The sequence below is a fragment of the Chenopodium quinoa genome, unplaced genomic scaffold, assembly GCF_001683475.1.
Source record: "Chenopodium quinoa cultivar QQ74 unplaced genomic scaffold, ASM168347v1, whole genome shotgun sequence".
NCBI lineage: Eukaryota > Viridiplantae > Streptophyta > Magnoliopsida > Caryophyllales > Amaranthaceae > Chenopodium > Chenopodium quinoa.
In genome coordinates, this window is record NW_018743331.1 from 6,867,272 (window position 1) to 6,888,951 (window position 21,680).

Consider the following 21,680-nt stretch of genomic DNA (forward strand, 5'->3'; position numbering starts at 1 on the left):
ACTCCCCCTTTGACCATGTTTTGTGCTTTATACGTAATGAAAAAATATTCATGTGTGATCTTGTTAGATTTGTCACGATATATATTTTCAAAATATCAAATTTTTATAATTTTTGCTTATCGATAATTAAAGATATAAATAGTTGAAGTTGTGCATTAGCAAACGTGACTAATAAAACGTGTCAACTAAAAAGAAACGGAGGAAGTATTAATTAAGATTATTTTAATTGTGTAGAGGAGTTCCCCAATCATGGTCAAATTTAGTAGTCGTACCTTAATTTTTTCTCGTGACCAAGGTACGTATAGGTAGCTGGGTCCTTGATACAATTTTTGAATGCGTGTTTTGAATGTTTATGATTGTGTTAAATAAATGTTGCGTACGAAAGATTTGAGTTATTAATTTTCGTGATGAGTAAAAAAAATATAATTATACGGCTTAAAGGTTTGATCTTTAAAAGTGTTGATTAATTTAATAAAAATTGTTTATAAATCATTTCATTACAAGTTATTAAATTAAAAGAATTAATTTAAAATTTGCAGCTTATATGGGCCTGAGTATTTATTTTTTAATTGTCCCTGTACCTGGGACTGGTTAAGTAAGACTATAAACTTTGTATTATCTTCTCTTTCTCAAGTATAGTTTGACTAGCTTGGGGGTGTGCACACTTAGGTGAGGAAAATTGGTTTTTGGAAATTTGTCTAAAATTGGAAAATTTATAAATTGGAAATCTATTGGTTTGGAAAGTTTCTATTAATGGACATTACTACTTTTACAAGGTTTAATTTTGAAATTCTAAATTTGGAAAGTTTAGTTTTGGAAAGTGACTTTTGGCAAGTTTAAACTGAAGTAATTATTTCGAAAGCATGTTTGCCTAATAAAAGAATTTACATGCCTTGCACTTTTATGTACTTGGCGTTTTTGCTAATCTGTCTTCCTTTTTTTTTGGCCTGGTTCGCCTTGTTTACCATTATTGGTAAGCAGTTTTGATTTCAGGTGTGGAGTCGTTCGTGCGAATTCTTAAGACGGGACTGGGATCACAAAGTTTATGGTCTTACTTAACCAATCCCGGATAGAGGGACAGTAAATATTAAATACTTAGGCCTATAATGAGCTGTAAATTTTAAATTAATTCCTTTAACTTAATAACTTGTAATCAAGTGATTTATAAACAACTTTAATTAAATTAATCACACTTTTAAAGATCAAACCTTTAATTCATGAAATTATATTTTAAACTCATTTAGAAAATCATTAACTCGTCATACGCAACAGGTAAACAATCATTAAAATAAACATTCAAAAAAATACGCATTCAAAACTTGTATCAAGGACCTAGCCACCCATACGTATGTTAATCACAAGAAATAAAAGTACGGCTACACTTGGTCACGATCAAAGAATTCTCCTACAATTTAAAATACCTTAATTAATTTAAGGTTAACAAATAATCCTAACACTATAAACACTACTCTATAGTCTACATGTGCATGAACTACCAAAATATTAACCTTATAAAATCAAACTTTAATTATTATTGTTAAAGAACAATTTATGTAAGTATCAAAATAATTATTTTAGTACCAAAATTAGGTAGCGTAATAATATATTTAGTATCAAAACTTAATAACAGTAATCATAATATTAATAATAGTATCAAAAGGAGTAAAAGAGTTATTATTATTATTATTATTAGTATTATTATTATTATTATTATTATTATTGTAACAAAAACCTACAAAGTCAATCCATTACAAGAAATTAGTGGAGACCCGAGATACAATCTAGGCCCCCACCCCTCTAGCTATAGCGAACTCGATCCCATTGAAGATGTGAGCAGCTGCACGAGCACCAATATCCTGAGTCCTAGCGAATGCCTGAACAGCAATGCAACAACATCCTTCTCTAATTCCCCCAATGAAGAAAAGGAGAAAGGAAGAAAATCATAGCCAATATTACAACAGAAGCCCATGCAAATGGGAAGTGAAAGTTGAGGATGGTGCGTAGCACCTTGCGGCAGCAGAAAGAGTCAAAGAAAGGGGGTAGGAAGGCGGCAGCACCAAGGCGGCATTAGGGCAGCGAGGTGGAAGCTGTAAGGTGGCAGTGGTGGCGGTGGAAAAAACTTGGTGGCGATTGCGGTGTTTGTTTTAGGCAAGAAAGATAGCTAGGAAGGAGAAGGTCGTGAGTTTAAAAAATAAGGAAGACAGTTTTATGATTTTTGTGCGAGGAAATTGTGAAGAATTGAGGGTCTATTTATAGTGTTTTGGGAGTGGAAATGATAGAGTTTAAAGTATGATATGGTTATTAGAAAATATGATAAATTTGGGGTTTGTTAATGAACTTGAATCAAATTATGTCTAGGTTAGAAGTTTGATGATTAAGTTAAAAAATGATAATTAGTAAAAAAATCATAAAAATCATATTCATTAAGCCAAGTTTTTGGACAGCTACAAAATTATTTTTTTAATAATTAATTCCTACGAAAATCATAATGTAATTAAGAAAAAAATTAATTATGGTAATTAAATCAAGTTTATCATTGTAAAATACATTAAATAAAATACCTTAGATAATAGAAAAACCAAAATTAGTTGTAAATCATAAAATAATTTTTTGTAGGTGTAATCTTAAAACTATTAAAATTGTTAAATATTATTAATTAAGTTAAAAATTCGGAAAGTAATACGTACAAAATATGGAACGTCTAATAAAAGATAATTAAACAAGATTAAATAATATTATTAATTTAGAAGTCCAAAAATAATTAATTCCTCAAATAATTATATACTTATATTTTGGCGCCAAATTTAAAACAAATTCAAATAATTAAAGAAATTATTAAAATAATTAATAAAGTATTTTTCATAAATCCGGGTATTACAGTTATAGTAAGGATTTTCTATTAAATACTCTTCACCTTGGTTTCCTTTTTGTGCAGCAGAATGTTTGGGAGCGATATTCAAAAGGTGATTTTGGTCAGGATATCTTTGTGTTTAGGCTTTCTTCCCATTGAGGTCACCAAAAAACTTGTTGGTGTAAAAATGCAAACAAGTCAATGATTCTCCTGTAAAGGACAAAACTACCTCAAGAGTATGCCCTTAAAAACTATTGACCTTTGAGTTAGAAGTCTTATTAGTGTACACGAATTATATGATTATCAAATCAACAAAGATTAAAGATAAAGATAACTGATCATTAATATGAGAATATTTATATAAGTAGGAAGTTGTAGAGAAACAAAAGGCTTACCATCGAATTAGATCGCGGGGGGGGGGGGGGGAGAGTTACCTCCATGATTAATCACAATTAGAATTAAATAACTACTTCAAATGATCTGATTAGAGTATAATAATGTTATCGCTATCACTAAACTAATCTAGGTTACTAAGCCAAGGATGCTACAGAATTAAGAACTATAAAGCCTAAAGAAAATTTGAAGTGTGAAGTTGATTGTTTGATTAGATGTCCTTGATTTTTATGCCTCTTGTTTCTTATATAAAGATTTTAGATGGCACTTATGCATTGTGGATTTTGCAGTTATTTCCCACTCTCTAGTGACGGTTATCGTTTATTTCCTTCTTTTGGCGATTAAAGAATTTTGAAAATCTAGTTTTCATACCTTATCTTGTTAGCCGAGCTTCACTCCTACTATCATCTTCAGTTTGGGCTATGTAATCTAAAATTTGGGCTTTATTGACTCTAAAGTCCAACGTGAATTAGGCTTGAGCCTTTAAAATCAATGAAAATAAAAAATGGTCCAACAGACATACACAATGAGAAGGGCAAACATAGTTTCCTTGGCATACATCTTAACATGCCACAATCGGGATTTGATGAAATATTTATGTTAGAATTTTACAAGCCAATTATTTTGTGGAGATTTTAATGAATTTTCATGCTATAAGAAAAGAAGTTGATAATGATCAGAAGGAAATTTTCCACTTTGCGAGGAAGTAGATGGTTGTGGATCAAGAGAGATAACTTATGAACTAAGAAGGCCAGTAGAGAAGAACACATAATTCATAAGAGAGATTGGGAAACAAGATGTCTTACCAATAACTTATGTGCTATTTTAGGTTCTCTTTCGTAATTACATGTATAATTGTATAAATGATACGGGCATTGTCCAGGCCAAAATACTACTCCCTCCGTTTTTTTAATTGCTCCATTGAGAGTTTTAACACTATTCATTAGACCTACTTTTGATCATTATTTGTTAATTACAAGTAAGAAAAAATATAGTCTTGTGGATACTTGTTGGAATCCTTTCAGTAACTAAATTATTAATATTCAATTGTTATATTTATAGTTATTGATAATTACACATATCAATCAATAACTATATGCTAAAAGACACACCAACAATGACACGTGTCATATTGTGGTGTGTCCTTAGTATATATTTTTTAAAAAAACTAGTTTGATGCCCCGTGCGATACCCGGGTTGATTATTGAATTTTAAGATAAACTTTTTATCTATGTACAACCAAGTTTTAAAATATATCATTGATACAAAATTAGTTAAGAATTGATGTGATTTTGTGGTAATTTAAATTATGTAGTAGGCAAATAATGACTAATAATAATATTGGTGAAATTTTTTGATTTAAAAACTTATAAAAAAAAATAGCAAAAGTAAGCTTGAAATATTAGAAACTTCTAAAAATTTTAGCCAAAAATAAAGTAAACAAAACATTTGTTATAAACCCGTTGGGTTGACCCAAACCCGAAACTTTGGACTAGCGTGAAATTTCGTGACCCGTAACTTGAAGTGACTCGACCCGAATTGACTCGTGACCCGACGCAATTGACAGTTCTACAAAGTAATAAAATCATTTTAGATTGTGAAGTATTTTATTTCAATCAAATAGGATATATTATAAATGAATATTGTACGTTTTGAATTACTTTTCCTTTGCTCCAAAAAAAATTATGATATAAAAATAAATGTGTACGGTAAGTTATTTAATTATTGTCAACGTAGTGCGACATTTGGTGAAAAGTTGAAACGTCAAGTTTCACTGTCTTGTGACTTGACTAAACTTATAATTTATTTTGTACCTATGCACTATAGGTATTTTATCGGAAACAAAATTCTAAACCAACAATTTTATACTATATAAATCTATCAAAATTTTATTGAAAATAAAACTCTAAACAAATTTTTTTTACCCTATAAAATCTATCCTAGCTAGTTTTTATCCTATTAAAAATAAAACTTTTTTATTCAAAAAAAAGTACCCAAATAAATCCTACGTGTCATACTAATATTTAATTGTTGCATACGTGGCACGACACTAAAAATATCAAAATAAATCCTATGTGTCATACTAACATTTAATTGTTGTTTACGTGGCGCGACACTTGGCAAAAAGTTGAAACGCCAAGTGTCGCTATCTCGTAGCCTGGCTAAAAGTTTAGCTTTATATATTAGTTATATGATTATAAGAGAATATAAATATTTTCTTCCAAAATTTAGGAAAAAAATCGTAAAACAATAGATTTACCAACTTAAATAGCTAACCATATCTTTACATAAATTCCTATATAAGTAATTCATTTACTTATAGTGAATATATCATGAATATATACCTTTCAACCTAACATAATTGGTGAATGAAAAACTATCAAATGTGAAATAAGAAAAATAAAAATAAATATGCCATCAAGGTTCAAAATAGAAGAAAGCTTGAATAAAAATTATAATATGTAGTTATCAAAGATAAAAAAAATAATATTTTAAGTTGCTTGATTTGGGTGAAATAAGAAACAAATTTTGGACCAAATTATTATTTATATTTAAATATAGTTTAAAATTGATACTCCCGTAACATAGAGTGAAAAACCGTCCATGGCACGGGATCTAACCTAGTTATTAATAATATTTCTATTGGCTGAAAGAAGTTGGTCCACTTGGTCTCACGTGAATAGTTTTGAAATTTCCCTTTGAAAATTTTGTGAATGAAAAATTTTGAATTGTAAATTTGAATTTAATTGTACTTTTGGCGGTGAATGATGTTGGACGATTTGCGAGAAGACACCATGCAAGGCCGAGGACGGTGGCTTTAAGGTGAGGGCCGACGACAGTGGCCATAAAGTGAGGGTCGACGACAGTGGCTTTAAGGTGAGTAAGGTGGTTGAGAAGAAAGGAAGGGTCGATGGTCAGCGTATTCAGAGAGTGATGTGGTTTAGATTATGAAACAACGGTTGGCGAAATTGGGGAGTGATGTGGTCCATACGATGGTCGAAAACAATGGAGGCTAAAATCAAGGGCAAACTATGTCAGGTGAGCTAGCGAAAGAGACGACAGAGACCAGATGTATTGTTGTAGTATTGAAATTGTTATTAAAATATTTTTTAATTCATCATCCGTATTATTTAAGTATCAAAAATGATTGTTTTAGTATTATTTGTATTATATTTGTATTTAAAATGAATGTTTTATTAACAAAATTCATGTCAAATTCTTAGTTGTGGTATAGTATGGACATAAATATCACAAAATGTTATAAATATGAAAAATATTTGTTGGTGAATATTTTCCCTGAAAGTCTTAGTCGTGGTTGCATAATATGTGATTTTCAACTTGAAAAGAGTTTGTGAATTTCGATAAGTTAGTTGTTGTAGATCTTTTTAGAAGATGAGTTCTATATAACTATAGTAATTGAAAACATTTGAGAAGAAATAGTACGGTATGTGATTGTTGGTGAATTGGTGAAGTGAGTTGATGGTAGAACATACAAATGGAGGAAGTGTTACTGTTATGATGGTTTCAAAACTTGTATTATTGATGTTGGATAGCAAATTAGTATGATATGAATATTATAAGGTAAATAAGAATTTGCAAATAGGTTGTTGAGGTCGGTTTGGACGGGTCTCGGATGGCGTTTATGGAGGGGTTGATAAAAGGGTTGTGGGCAAAAATGTGGCCGATCGCTGACAGGGAGGAATATAAAAGGGTTAAGGGTGAGAGAGGTGGTCTGCTTGGTGATTGGCGGTGGATGAGGGTGGGGGCTTTCATGTAGTGGGGGTGGGTGGTTATTTTAAGTTTATAATAATATTTAAATACAATTAATTAATAATAAGTCCAATTAAGTATGTTGTAAATTGTAAGTCATCTGATTTATTTAAATAAAAGTATTTCCAAAATTTAGCTTATTGCTGAAAGTATTTCCAAAATTAATTACTAAGAAGACTGCAGTTGCACATTAATATATTATGAAAAAAATATCATTTTGCGTGACTCTATTATCTAGCAGGAAAATTGATTAGGTTAGTTAAGTTTTTTAGGTGTTGTCTTAAACTTTAATGGAGAAATATAAGTTAAACATTATTTGAAAAAATTCAAAAAAAAAATGATTAATGTCTGTATTTGTATGTCGATAATATTGCTCGATTAAGACGGTGAATATTTTGGCCCTTAATAATCCAATTTGAGGTGAAATTTGTAAAGTTATATCTTAAACGCCTCATTTTGTGTGACAAAATATGTTTAGGTACAAGCATGTTTGTTTACTATCTAGCAAATCGATGTGTTTTTGAAATAATTTTTTCCCAATTTATTTGTGACCTCAAATTTAACTAAATATGACCTTAATTATTTTTCTGTATCTGATCTAATTTGGCCTTAATTTTTCTAATCTTATTTGAAATAAGTAAAAATAAAATGAACTAAACATGGGCCTTACTATGAAATATTCCCTGCATTTCGTAGTAATGATCACAACACTTTGTTTTTACATCTGTTTCATAATAATCGCAACACTTCCTATTTTAGTAAAGATAAAGACTCAGATCACTATTATTTTATTGTTTTACTCTCTCACTATCCCCACTTAAATAAATATTTTATAATTTTTGTCCCTTAGCTTACTATCTTCACTTATACTACAAATTATTAAAAGCATCTAGTTCGCATTAGTTTATTATGAACCACTAATATTAAAGACACTATAACCATTTTATAAATAGAAAAAAAGGTTACTATGTTATAATTAAAGTTATTTTATTAGAATAAATTTAATTTCATTGTGTTATTACAAAGGTCATAAGAGGTTAATGTTTTTTAATGAAAGTTTTAATATATATATAAGTCATTATGAATAATAAAGGTTACCATGTTAAAATAGAAAAGCTATGTCCAACATAACGTTAGCTTACACGTGCATATTTTATGTTCACGATAATATAAAGTCACATAAGTTTTAATAAAGGTTACCATGTTAAAATTAGGGTCACTATGTTCAACAATACGTTAGTAGCGCATGTATGGACTTTGGTCCACAATAATATTATTGTGAAATAGGTCCACACAAGTTTTTTCTCACTTATATTTCTTTTTTTATGAGCAAAAGGGGGAGCCAAAAAAGAAATGTGAGCTTTTATTATTATTTTCTCTTTCCTCATAACAATTAAATATATCTCCACTAACTATACTTTATAAAATTCATCCTATGATACCTATCATATAAATTATATCCTATTATACCTATCTTATAATTATTTAATACTCCCTATCCTACTTACATATTTTTATATTACATTCAATTCACTTAATTTACCTAAATGTATGCGCCGGTTAAAGTGTAATACTTTAAAAAATGAAGGGCGTATACCCCCACTTAAATCTCACTATATTAAAGATAATGAAATTACCTAGATTAGTCATTAGTGTACATATAAGGTCAATGTTCGGTCAAACCAGACAATCAGATCTAAAAAATTAAGTTCTTATCAAATTAGATTAGCAAATGAAAGATAAATTATATAGGGATACCGCTTAAACATAGAAGGAGTATAAACTTTGGTAAAACTATGCATTGCACGGGATTTAAGCTAGTTATTGCTCTAACTTTGAATCTTGAGACCTAAAATGACCCCAAAAATCTGAGCACTTTTCTTGGCACGCAAATTAAGAAGATTTTGAGCACGAAAATCGAGGCAATAATTACAATTTAAAGAAGAATTGATTATTGGATAACTATGATTTATTAAAGTACTAGTGTTTGGCCAGGGCTATGCACCGGGTTGTTACTTTGAATACTTAGAGGCTGTTTAGTTCACCTGATTTTAGCTGATCTGATCTGATCTGAACTTATTTTTTCTGATCTGAACTTATTTTTTCTGATCTGATCTGATCTGATCTGAACTTATTTTTTCTGATCTGAACTTATTTTTTCTAATCTGATCTGAACTTATTTTTTCTGATTTGACCTTATTTTAATTATTTCAATATTCTACTTTTAATGTTAATTAATATTAATGTTTAATTATTATTATTATTATTATTATTATTATTATTACTATTATTATTATATTATGTTATTTATATTATATTATATTATTATTATTATATTACTATTATATTATTATATTATATTATATTATATTATATTATATTATATTATATTATATTATATTATATTATATTATATTATATTATATTATATTATATTATATTATATTATATTATATTATATTATATTATATTATATTATATTATATTATATTATATTATATTATATTATATTATATTATATTATTAAAAATAATAATAATAATATCATTATTGTAAATGGAATTGTTTCTAAAATTTCAAAAGGTGAGATTGTTTCTGGAAGATGGAGCAAAGGTGGGATTATTAGATTTCATTTTCCTTTTTTTTATTTAAGCTTTTATATTTAACTTGTTTCGTGTGTGTGTTTAAGTGTTTTTTTTATTCATTTGTTCCTCTATTGAACCTTTTTTTTTTAAATAAAGAAAAAGACTCTACCGAGTCCGAACCTCTCATAGGTTCTTCCGACCCATGTTAGCGTTAGGCCCCTCTATTGAAACTTGGAAGACATGATTTGGGTCACGCACGAATTATACTCCGTAAGTAAATTAAAAGTGCCAAAAAAATAAAATTTTCCTTTTTTGACAATTTTTTCCTTGTACAATGACTATTTTATCCATATTACTATAACATAATGAGCCCACATTTTATTTATAATCATAACTTAAATCAATCAACACAATATAACTACAACTTTATATTCTCAAAACTACATGTTCCCTTAAAAAATTATCCCTTAAAAAATTAAAAAAATTAAAAAAAGTAAAAAACAGAAAAATAAATACCAAAAGTGGCGATATTCCCCATGTTCTTACCATCTTCATGTTCTGTAAAACCATTCCCATTTCCAGAATGAGGGTTTTCAAAGTGAAAAAAAAAATCAATCCTTACCCAATATCGTCAACCGGATCTACCTGTTATTATGAAATCCCGTGCGCCGATAATTTGTTCACGCCGATTTTCAGTGTTCTACTGAATGTTTGAGCTACATTGAGAGGCAAACAATATTTTAATGAGATAAATTGAAAGAGACGACAATGAAAAGGATGATGATGTTCTTCTTGAAGACCAACCGTACGGTATGTAATTTCTTAATTTGAATCTTCCTCTTTTAAAGCTTCCACGATCTATCCACCAACATCAGTTTTTCAGATGTGTTGATTTTATTATCCTAAGATTTTGATTTTTATCTGAACTCACATTTTTATTTTGTTTAATTTATTTATTTTAAATTAATTATTCTGTAATCTGAACTGGGTTTTCTCGGTACTGTATTTTTACTGCCTGTCAATTCTAGAAAACTGAACTGGGTTTTCTCTAATTATCTCATTTTACAATAATTAATCTAATCTAATAACCGACAATTAATGGCGCATTGACTTTATCCTAGGAAATGAATACCAGACATGTATTTGCATGGTGCATGGTTGGCTGTTTTTTCTTTACATATCAAGTATTGTTTTATTCCTGAAAAAGTATTGTTTTATGACTTTATCATAGAAATCTGCATAGTTGACTGACAAAAATATTAATTGGGAGTGTTGGTAGTTTGGTACTACAGTTTTTTTGTGTATATATATTTTTTCGTATTGCAATATTTCTTACCTACAACACATCAATCTCTCCCAAATTTTGTCCTTCTGTTGGTCATTGTAGTAGCTTGCTCGTATACAATCTCGTCGATAGGTAAATACCTTAACTCTTTATTGTTTTTTTTTTATTATATTTTCATAATTTCGTCTACAATCATCACTTCATCGGGTAATTTACTAGTTACGGAGTATATTATTGTTTCAATTGAATTTTTATCTAAGGAGGAATTATTTAATTTTCAATTATTATGTTGTGTAGTCAAATTATTAGTCAAATTGATGATTGTATAGTAGGTGATAAGATGATATATCATTTTTTTTTTTTGAAAATTATCTATCGATTGTCACCTTGTTATTTAACTTTTACAATACTTGTGATTTGTGAATTGTTTACTTTATGGGTTTAATTGTTTAGAGTTGGGTCATGTATTATGCTGATGGTTATGGGGGTGGGGCCGGTGGCGGTGAAGGGGGTGCTCATGGGGAAAACTGGCAAAGGAGGAAAAGAATAGAATTAATCTAATATTGGAAATCTTTTACTATACTTGTTATAAGTGGTCCATGCTATAATTATTTTGATAACACTTAAATTATTTTGGTAATACGTATAGTGTCTTTTTTTTTTTTTGGGTGACCATTGCTATAATGATTGATAATACTTTATTTTGGTAATACGTATAGTGTTAATACAGTAAAAGAAGAGATGAATTAGTAAAGAGCTTGTCCACTTATAATAGCATCAAGTAAAGAACTTATCTATTTGAGATTCAATTATTACCACTACTTTAGCCAAATTCAAGCTACCTCTAGTATGTAGACATTAGTGATTTACAAACCCCCCTCCTCTCCCCACACGGCCTCACACACACACCAAGGAAAAAGGAGGATATCGAGGTTGCATGTCTTTTATAAAAGTAAATAAGGAAAATAATTTAAATGGTGGAGTTTGGTTGCGTTGCTTTGAGGATAAATACTATATACATAAGAAACGTAGCGTATATATTTATGTACTTATTTTGATTATTTATATCTTTCATGCATGAAACTAATAATTTTAAAGTGCTCTTGATCATAGTGTAATGGCTGGTAGGGTAGCATTATCTGATGACAGCACAAAATTTTTTTTGGACATATGCTTAGAGATGAAAGCGGGTGGACTATCAAAGGTTAATTGGGATAGAATAGTGAGTACTTTGAACGTTAAAAGTGGGAAGAATTTCAATATTAAACAAGAAAGAAATCATTGGGATGATTTAAGGAAAAGGTTCAAAATTTGGAATGAAATGGAACTCAATTGGACCGGTCTTACATTTGATCCTATTACTAGTTGTCCTCTAGTTGAACAAGATGATAGGTTGAATATATTTGTGAAGGTACGACATTTTTTTTAACCATTTTGTTGCATTATGACCTCTACAATGCTAATTTATTTTAAAATTTATTTAATCGAAATTTTGTGCATTTATGCAGAAACATAAAGGTATTCCAGCGAGATTCCTAAGGAGACCATTGCCTCATCTAGAGAAGTTACGGGCACTTTTTTCATGGTCTTTTGCTACTAGCAAATGGAGTTTTTCTCCAGGATTAGGTGGGGAACAAATTGGTAAAGAAAATGAGGAAAGGTCTGGGGACAGTGATGAAAATATAGGAGATATAGAAATAAGTAGGGGAATAAATAATTCGGATGATGAACAGAGCATTTCACCTCCTAAAAGTACCTCGTTGGGGAAACGTAAGAGTGATGGGTGTACTAGTAAACTTAAAAACAACAAGAGTAGTAACATTGACTCTTGTATAGAGTTGTTGAAAATGTCTATTGAAACTAATTGTAATCAAGGGAGTGGTAATAAGTATAAAGATGTCTCAGATGCTCTATAAAATATTGAGGTTATTGTTCAACAAGGAGAAGGATTTATTTACCAATGTATGAATTTTCTTCATCATGGCAATAATGCAGATTTCTTCTTAGGTCTTCGAAGTGATGATCAGAAGATAATGTATTTGAAGACAGCATTTCAAGATCCATCATTGGGTGGTCCTTAACTAGGTTTTTTGGGGTGATGAGTATTTGAAGTTAACTTTGTCTTATGTTTTTCTATGACTTGTTTTGCACTTTCATACGTTCTTTGTTAGTTGTTTGATGTTGTTCTAGTTTTAATTAAGGTTCCACATATGAAGCTACTATTTTTTCTGACCTTTAGGTTTAAGTAGCTTCATATGATGCTATTGCTTTTCAGGTGATCTAATTAAGAAGCTTTAGCCTTTATTTTAAAAGTCATTGTTTATTTTATTTTACAAATTGAATAATGTTGGTATTTTGTTGGTTTATGTTGTAGAATGGATAACACACTTCCAATGTGCTTGACAATTATCGCATTGGAAGAGCTAAAGAGACTTCTTACACCAATTGAGAGATTGCCTCTAAGGTTAGGTGGAGAATCTGGTAGCGAATACATAAACAGACTACTACATGCTCATCCTGATTTATGCAAAGAACAATTGAGATTAGATAGAAACATATTTGTGGATCTTGTTACTTGCATGAAAGATAAAAATTTATTATCGGATGGTCGTTACATATCTGTGGCTGAGCAATTAGGAATATTTTTATATATCATGGCTAAAGGCAGTTCTTATCGTGATGCTGCCGGTCGATTTCAGCACTCTATTGCAACAATTGGGTTGTACTTTAAACAAGTACTGGAAGCAATGGTTCATTTGTCTACCGAGATCATAAGACCATACCAAAGTTTGACCGTGGTGCCAAAAAAAATAGGTGACAACACAAAATATTGGCCATATTTCAAGGTATTAAGAAACATTATTATCTTGCATTGTCATTATATTATTTTATGCATATGCAATATAAAATCACTTATAAAATTTATCCTAAATGTTAATGAACTATTAGGATTGTGTTGGAGCATTGGGTGGGACTCATATAAATGCAGTTGTAAGCGATGATGATGGTGTGGCACATCTAGGGCGTAAAGGAAAAAAAACATGGAATGTTTTGGCTGCCTGTTCCTTTGATAGGCTTTTCACGTTTATCAACGTTGGATTTGAAGGTAGTGCTCATGATATCACTGTATGGAACCATTGCTTAACTGTTCCAGAATTTCGATTTCCCCATCCACCTCCAGGTATAATTTAAAATAGTGTATGTTTTTACTCAATACATGACACCATACTAATATGCTGTATAACTTTATTTTGTAACAGGAAAATATTATCTAGTAGATTCTGGATATCCGAATACCGTTGGATATTTGAGTCCAATAAAAGAAAAAGATATTAGAACCCATTTGCCTGAATTTCGAAATGGTCCACCACCACAAGGCATGCTTGAACTTTTTAATTATCTTCATTCTTCACTTCGAACAACGATCGAGAGATGTTTTGGACAATTAAAAGGTCGATGGAAAATATTGACAATGATGCCACAAATGGACACTAAACATCAATTGGCAATTATGGTTGCTACATTCACACTTCACCAATTTTATTCGATTACATGAGTTGGATATACCCATTGATAGTGGTATAGAAATCGAACCAAGAGCAGATTATGATTTGTTTAACGAGAATCGTAAAGCTGTAATGAAAGAAGTACAACTTAATATAGAGAAGGAAATTTGGAACTTCTTGTAATGAAAATTATATTTGTAAACGTTTATGATTTGGAGCTTATAATGAAATTTTAATTATTATCGTTTATTGTTTGTGCTATTTAATAACATAGACAATGTTGCTAGTTCAAACAAACGATAAAATCAAATCCGATACATCATAAATCAATAATAATAATAATAATAATAATAATAATAATAATAATAATAATAATAATAATAATAATAATAATAATAATAACTTGATCTGAACTTATTTTTTCTGATCTGATCTGAACTTATTTTTTCTGATCTGGTCTGATATGAACTTATTTTTTCTGATCTGATCTGATCTGAACTTATTTTTTCTGATCTGATCTGATCTGAACTTATTTTTCCTGATCTGATCTGATCTGAACTTATTTTTTCTGATCTGATCTGATCTGAACTTATTTTTTCTGAAATAAGTAAAAATTAGGTGAACTAAACAGGGCCTTATAACTAAATAGATTGGTTCATTTTTTATTACTACTATTTATTTATTCATTATTTGTTTAATTATAATAGTTTTTTTATAAAGCCTTTAGAACATCTATTGACTAATTATACAAACATGTCCTTCATATATATAATAAAATATAATTAAAACAAAGACATAACTATCATCAATTCTTTCGTGCATTCATTACCTTGATGAGTATTATTTGAAAATAATAGAATCGATTTTTTTTATATAAAAAAAATAAAAAAAATTGCAGTTATTAAATGTTCATATCTCCAATCCATATATCTATTTATGAGTCGAGTATAAAATCATCATTATTCAATAGATGAGATGGTAAAACTTCTACAATATATTTTAGTGGTTGGGAGTTCAAATCTCATGATAAACACTTTTCATTAGAATATGCTCATAATTGAAAGATGATGTGGCGAGGGTGCCACGTGGCACATAAATATTTTTAGGAACGCTTTTTAATATATAAAATATAGATTTACCAATTTACGTTGTGTTTTGTTCACCTTTATTAAATAAGTTTTAGGACTAATATATTCAGATAGGATTTTATCATATTTATTGGGTTTAATAACTTCTAATAAGTTTTAGTCCAATCAAATAATGTGTAGTAAAGTTTTATTAAAGTTTTAGTCATGTCTAAAAAGTTCCACTCAAGTCAAATATGATATTGATATCATTAGTTTATTTTATAATTACATCATTGTTTTTTATTAGGAAAATTTGTCAAATAAAACCTTTTATAACAACGTTTTTGTCAAATAAACCTTATAAATTATTTTTGGCAAGTTAAAACTTGATTGTAAATTTTTTTTGTCGAAGCCAAGCACCTTTATTAATTCATTTAATTACCATATAATTTCCCCCATTTCTTAATTACCCTCTAACTCAATTAATTATTTAACAATTAAATTTATTTATAAATAAAAAAATTATAATAAAAAACCACCACCACCTCCACCAGGAAATTCAACCACCCCCTTCATGTGGCATCCCTTCTCCCCCACTTGAGTCGCCGCTCAATACCCCCCACCTAGTGACCCATCTCCATCAACAACTGACCCCTCTCTCTCTCTCCTCCTCACACCCCATTACAACTTATGAGGCATATGCTATTTGAAGATCTCCCTCATCCTTTCCCTCCTCACTCTCCATTACAACTTCATTTAGATCAATATAATAATAATGCACGGTCCTTTTCAATAGAAATTGGCTTTAAACAGATTTTTCATTAAGGTAAAAATGCTTTGCAATTATCACAAAACACTTAAAACTTAATTATACCACAGTAAATTATATTGATACTAAAAAAATTCTTATCTCACTAATATTGCTAATAATTTTCAAAACTCAAGAAATAACTACATTATACTTGTACATTATTAACTATAAACCATTAACTTCCCACACAAGTGCATCGACATACTACATTAAAACTAAAACCATGGATTGCAAATTCATTTCAAAACTAAAAACATATCTTCTTCAACCCTTACATCTTCAAATCAATTTTCGTCAAAAAAAAAACCTTCAAATCAATTATATTTCTTTGTAAAAAAACCTTTTCATCAAATACAACATATTCCTAATTTACTCGGTATAGCTATGTTAAATCAAGAGAAAATTTTTCAATTATACAATTTAAACCTGATCAATTGCTTTAAAACTTATCTCCAATGTTGCCCAAAAAAGTTTCGACCTTCTTACTTCAGTTTCAATTCAACGAATTTCTTGAACTTCGTTTGCCATTACCATATAAATTGTTTCTAAAACTACAGAACAATACCTTGCTAGAAGAAGTAATGTTTTTTTACAAAATGGTGCCATAATTTCATCCACAACCCCTTTACCGCTGCTCTCTTCTTAGGCGGGAATCTCGCAAGCTTTACAACGCTGATGTGTCGCCATACCATTAGATGTCTATGTGGGGCTACACATAGACTAAGTCTATGTGTATCACCTCCCGTATGGGACACTTAATACAAAAAGTGACTGCTAAACAACGCTCCCATTTTACAAGGCATCGTTCCCTTTTGACATGGAAGGACGATATTGCCCTTTGTGTAAGTTGGACTATATAATGGTCCATTTAGTTAATGTTGTGATATTATTTAATATTGGTTTATTTATTATTTGCTTATTATTATTAGTGTTTAAATATATTATTGTGATCAATCTTACTATTTAACTTGTGATTAGTGATATTATAGTATTATTATTGTTTTATAATATTATAATAAAAAAAATATATTGGAGAATTTTGTGTGTTTTCTTTTATTTTGATAGGATTTGGAGTCTGAAGACGGCGGTGATCGTGTGAATTATAGTGTGAATTTTGTCATGGACACGTTATTTCCAACGCCTAATGATGCAGTTAAATGGGCGGATGTTGTTTCCATCAATCTGGGATTTATTTTGGTTAAATTGTCTACAAAACCAGAGATGGTCGACTATATCGATATTTGAAATGTGATCAGGGACAGAAGAGCAAGCCGAGAGATTTGGAGAACGCAATACGAAAGGACACAAAAACCAAAGCTAATGCTTGTCCTTTCTACATCAAGATATATTATGAATTCATCACAGACAGTTGGAAGATCCGTGCAAAAAAATAATGAAACTGGGACCCATAATCATCCAATGATTGTGTATCAAGAGGGTCATCGTAAAATTAGTGGCTTGAGCCCGGGTGCAAAAAAGGTTGTGCGTGACATGACAAAGTCCAAGGTTGCACCGCGTAACATCATGGCAACTATTGCAGAGCAATTTCCTAATGACCATCCAAACATCAGACACATTTACAATTGCCGGAATGACTTGAGAACGGAGATGTCTGAAGGTAGAGGAGTTGTTCAGCAATTTCTTCATTTGGCGAGACAAAGTCAGTATATTTACTGGGTCATGGCCGATGACCTCGGCGTTCTACAACATGCATTTATGGTGCACCCAATCACGGTAAACATACAACGCACATACCCACATGTAATCGGTATGGATTCGACATACAAGACCAACCAATACGGGATGCCATTATTTGAGATAGTAGGTGTAACACTGACAAATCAGAATTTCCTCGTTGGTTATGTGTTCATGCGCAACGAGTGCACGGCAAGCTATCGGTGGGTGTTGCAAAGATTAAGGGAGATGATTGGGTATGATAAAGAAGCATCGGTATCTTTGTCAGACCGTGAACTTGGCCTCTATGCGGCATTGAGAGAAGTGTTTCCAGGGACGTCGCATTTACTTTGTCGGTGGCATATTAACAAAGATGTGGAGGCTAGGGTGACTGATATGTTCAAAAATAAGAAGATCGGTGCGAGTTTTAAAAATGGAAAATGGAAACGTATCATGGATGCTACAACCGAGGCGGATTATAATGTTGTTGTAGATACAATGAAAGCTAGGTGGGCAAGTTATCCAGCAATGATTACTTACATTGAGAGGACATGGCTTTGTCATAAAATCAAATTAGTGTCATTTTGGACGAACCAAGTTCTTCACTTTGGTAACACGAGTAATTGTAGAGTTGAGAGCCAACATTCGGCAGTGAAGTCGTGGTTTGAATCATCGACAGGTTCGTTGTTATAATGTTATAGTTGTTGTCTTTACTTCGTTTTAGTAATTTTAATTAAAAATCATAATGTTTTTTTTATAATTCGAATCAACGGCAGGTTCTTTGGATACCGTATGGGCCCGAGTACATTGTCATATTGGTAATCAGATCATTGCAATTCGTAGTGGTTTAATTTGGAGGCATCAAGATCGAAAATTGGTGAGAAGTACAGACAATTGCCACTGTCACGTATAAATGGCAAAGTGTCTCAACATTGTTTGAAAATTCTCGATGATGAGACGAGAAGGATGAGGGAGTTGAGTTACCAGATATATGAGCGTTGTGGATGTGCAATACGTGTGACCCATGGTTTACCATGTGTTTGCCGAATACATGATTCACTAGTTGCACAGTCAGGCTTGTATATCAGGCAAATTCATCCATTCTGGAAGACCTTGGTTATTGGTGATGATGTTGACATACCTGTGTTCGTTAACGATTCAACCAAGGAAGCTGCACATTTTCGTTCCCTGGTTGATGAGGTCATTGGTAGTGATCCTGCTATACTTCGAAATGTATCTCGCATCATTGAAGAGGAGCTGCATCCGGATCATACAAACCTTGAAGAACCACATGTAAACCACAATGTTCAAGGTCGACGAAGGAACAATGATACCAGGCATGATCCTTGTTACTTCGTACATGTAAACCGTCGAAACACTCAACGTGGTACACAACAAACATGTACGACCTCAGGTAATTCATGAAATTACACGTATTTGCACTTGTGAATCACACGCCTATTGTGAATTACACATATTTCATCTTGTAGCATACTAATAAATGACCATTAATTTTGTGCAAAAGATCAATGTGACATCAGTCAATGCAGGTATTTGCACTTGCTTCCAGGACCGATGTTGCCTTACATCACGACATGGAAGGATGTCATTGGTGATGGAAACTGTGGCTTTCGTTGTGTGGCTGTCTTCTTCTTTGGTGATCAAGCGCAATGGTTTACCGCTCGGGAAACAATAGCAAACGAGGTCGCCGCTCATCTAATGTTGTACGAAAGGATTTACGGGATTGGAAGGGTTTGGATGAATGTAGAACATATTCGATGGGATGGTGGGGCGGTTGATATGCGGCATTGGATGGTAGCAATTCAAGATTTATTTCCTATTGCTACTTGGTTCAACGCAAGGGTGATTTGTCTCGGTATAGGCAGCGTACCAACCTGCTACTACCCATGCATCGCGATGTTACCGTTGCAGGCACGAAGCACGGTTAGGGCACTCACTCGAGAGTTCATGATAGCTACAGTTGGTGGATCACATTTCATTTGTCTTGATCTTGCACAAGATTCACCTATTCCCCCAATTGAAGGTTGGTGGACCGAGCACCACTAGCCAAGTGTTGATGGATGGGATCAGCAATATGAAGTTAGAAGGAACATGTGGTTTGCATTAATTAGGTAGTGAACTTATTCATGTACTTTCACTAAGGTTGAACAGTTGTAGCTATGTAATTAAACTAAGTTCCAACAAAACCAAATATAAAAGTGTCCTGTTCTTACATTACATGCCGAATAAAAAGTAATATAAAATAATGAAGACAAGTAATAAAAATGCAACCACTAATACGAATAGAGTAGTCTACAACCCCATCATCGCCTTCCAGTCAACATTAGCTGCTCAGTCATTGCCCTTAATTCACGCGACATGTTAGGATACTCATCTAGTGCTCTTTGGTGAATCTCCATGGAACGACTCATCCACTGCAAATAAGAAAACAACATATTATAGAAATTACAATTACTGGAAGTCGGATTAATAGTATAATAAAACACAACTACTTACATAATCCATGTTAGTCCTCTCAGGTAGACTACTACTCCCAACTGATGAACCCCAGGAGATACACGAGGGTGAGAGTAGTTGAACTCTCAGCATCTTTTCGTGATGCCGTACCCAACTGCCAATACAGGTAGGCTAGAGTAGCTAAGCCCCAAGAGTACTCATTAATCGGAACACCTTCAACAACAAGCCCTTGGAGGAAGGAAGGATGAGTGCGGTTACCACTCTTGTCTAAAAACAGTGATCCTCCTAGTACTAACCACATGTATGCAGTATAATGGACACTAAAGGGCCTCTGCGCCTCCAAAGTCGTACCAAAAATCCTCTTAGTCAGCACCCCACTACCCTGCCAAATGGTTTTAGTACCGCACTTCTCATTCAACTCATCCGCAGTCACATCCATGGTAACCGAGCACGCGTCCCGTATGGCGTCCGTGCTAGGAGCACGCAGTGGAAACCATGGAACCATCAACACGAAGCCCAAGAATATGGTACACATCGTGAATCATGATCGTGATCTCCACAAATGGCATATGAAATGTGTTCGTATCTGGCTGCCATCTCTCAACAAAAGCAGAAATCAACGGCCAGTCGAAACGCTTAAACATAATCCTGGGTAAGTGTGACAGACCACTGCCATCAATCAATTCGAAGTGCTCCTGTGCAAGACGACCTTGCCAATTAACCAATTTAGAACACAACTGTGTCCTACTCAAACAGCACAAAACATTTCGCTCCTTCCCGCCCCATATATATGACGCCACATGACCACCAAAACCAGGGATAACAATCCCATCCTCAGGACCACTTGGCATGGGCTGCTGCACTAACCATGTCTATGATGAGTTGGTAGTAGGTTGACTCGCTTGACTACTAACAAATCTCCCATGCTGACCCTACCGTATGATAATCCTGAGGGTCCAACTCTTCGTCTCGATCAACATGACTTGCCGAATCTTCGTCCTCATCGTCAGATGTAGGCAGTCCACCCGACGAGTACATGGGGCGGCTCCCTTGTGACTAATGCTCTCCCGACCAACTACTAGGAGACCCATATTGCTGCTCATGATGATGCAGTGCCCCCGTAATTATTGAACGAGATGACTCCCTCCTAACAGACGTATTCAAATGTCGTGATATTGCAAGACAAGCACCCGAACCCTCAATTGACATTAAACAAGTACAAAATCAAATATCAGTAATAATTACAAATATAACTATTT

The 21,680-nt window shown here is 32.0% G+C and overlaps 2 protein-coding genes across 2 annotated transcripts; both read left to right on the plus strand.

The window, feature by feature from the left end:
- Positions 1-13,260: 13,260 nt before the first annotated feature.
- On the plus strand, positions 13,261-17,514 carry LOC110737589. Its single transcript, XM_021917925.1, has 4 exons — positions 13,261-13,731; positions 13,835-14,066; positions 14,146-14,390; positions 17,335-17,514. The coding sequence occupies exons 1-4, from the start codon at positions 13,261-13,263 to the stop codon at positions 17,512-17,514; spliced, it is 1,128 nt and encodes a 375-aa protein (XP_021773617.1).
- Positions 17,515-17,619: 105 nt separating this feature from the next.
- LOC110737590 lies at positions 17,620-20,010 on the plus strand. The gene is made up of 4 exons (XM_021917926.1): positions 17,620-18,622; positions 18,720-18,733; positions 18,787-19,357; positions 19,514-20,010. Exons 1-4 carry the CDS (start codon positions 17,620-17,622, stop codon positions 20,008-20,010), a joined length of 2,085 nt encoding a protein of 694 aa, XP_021773618.1.
- Positions 20,011-21,680: the final 1,670 nt, after the last annotated feature.

Coding starts and splice junctions, on each gene's coding strand:
- LOC110737590 (XM_021917926.1), top strand. CDS start 17,620: ATGAATTCATCACAGACAGTTGGAAGATCCGTGCAAAAAAATAATGAA. Junction 19,358..19,513: donor ACAAACATGTACGACCTCAG/GTAATTCATGAA, acceptor ACTTGCTTCCAG/GACCGATGTTGCCTTACATC.
- LOC110737589 (XM_021917925.1), top strand. CDS start 13,261: ATGGATAACACACTTCCAATGTGCTTGACAATTATCGCATTGGAAGAG. Junction 14,067..14,145: donor ATTTCCCCATCCACCTCCAG/GTATAATTTAAA, acceptor ATTTTGTAACAG/GAAAATATTATCTAGTAGAT. Junction 14,391..17,334: donor TGGACACTAAACATCAATTG/GCAATTATGGTT, acceptor TTATTTTGATAG/GATTTGGAGTCTGAAGACGG.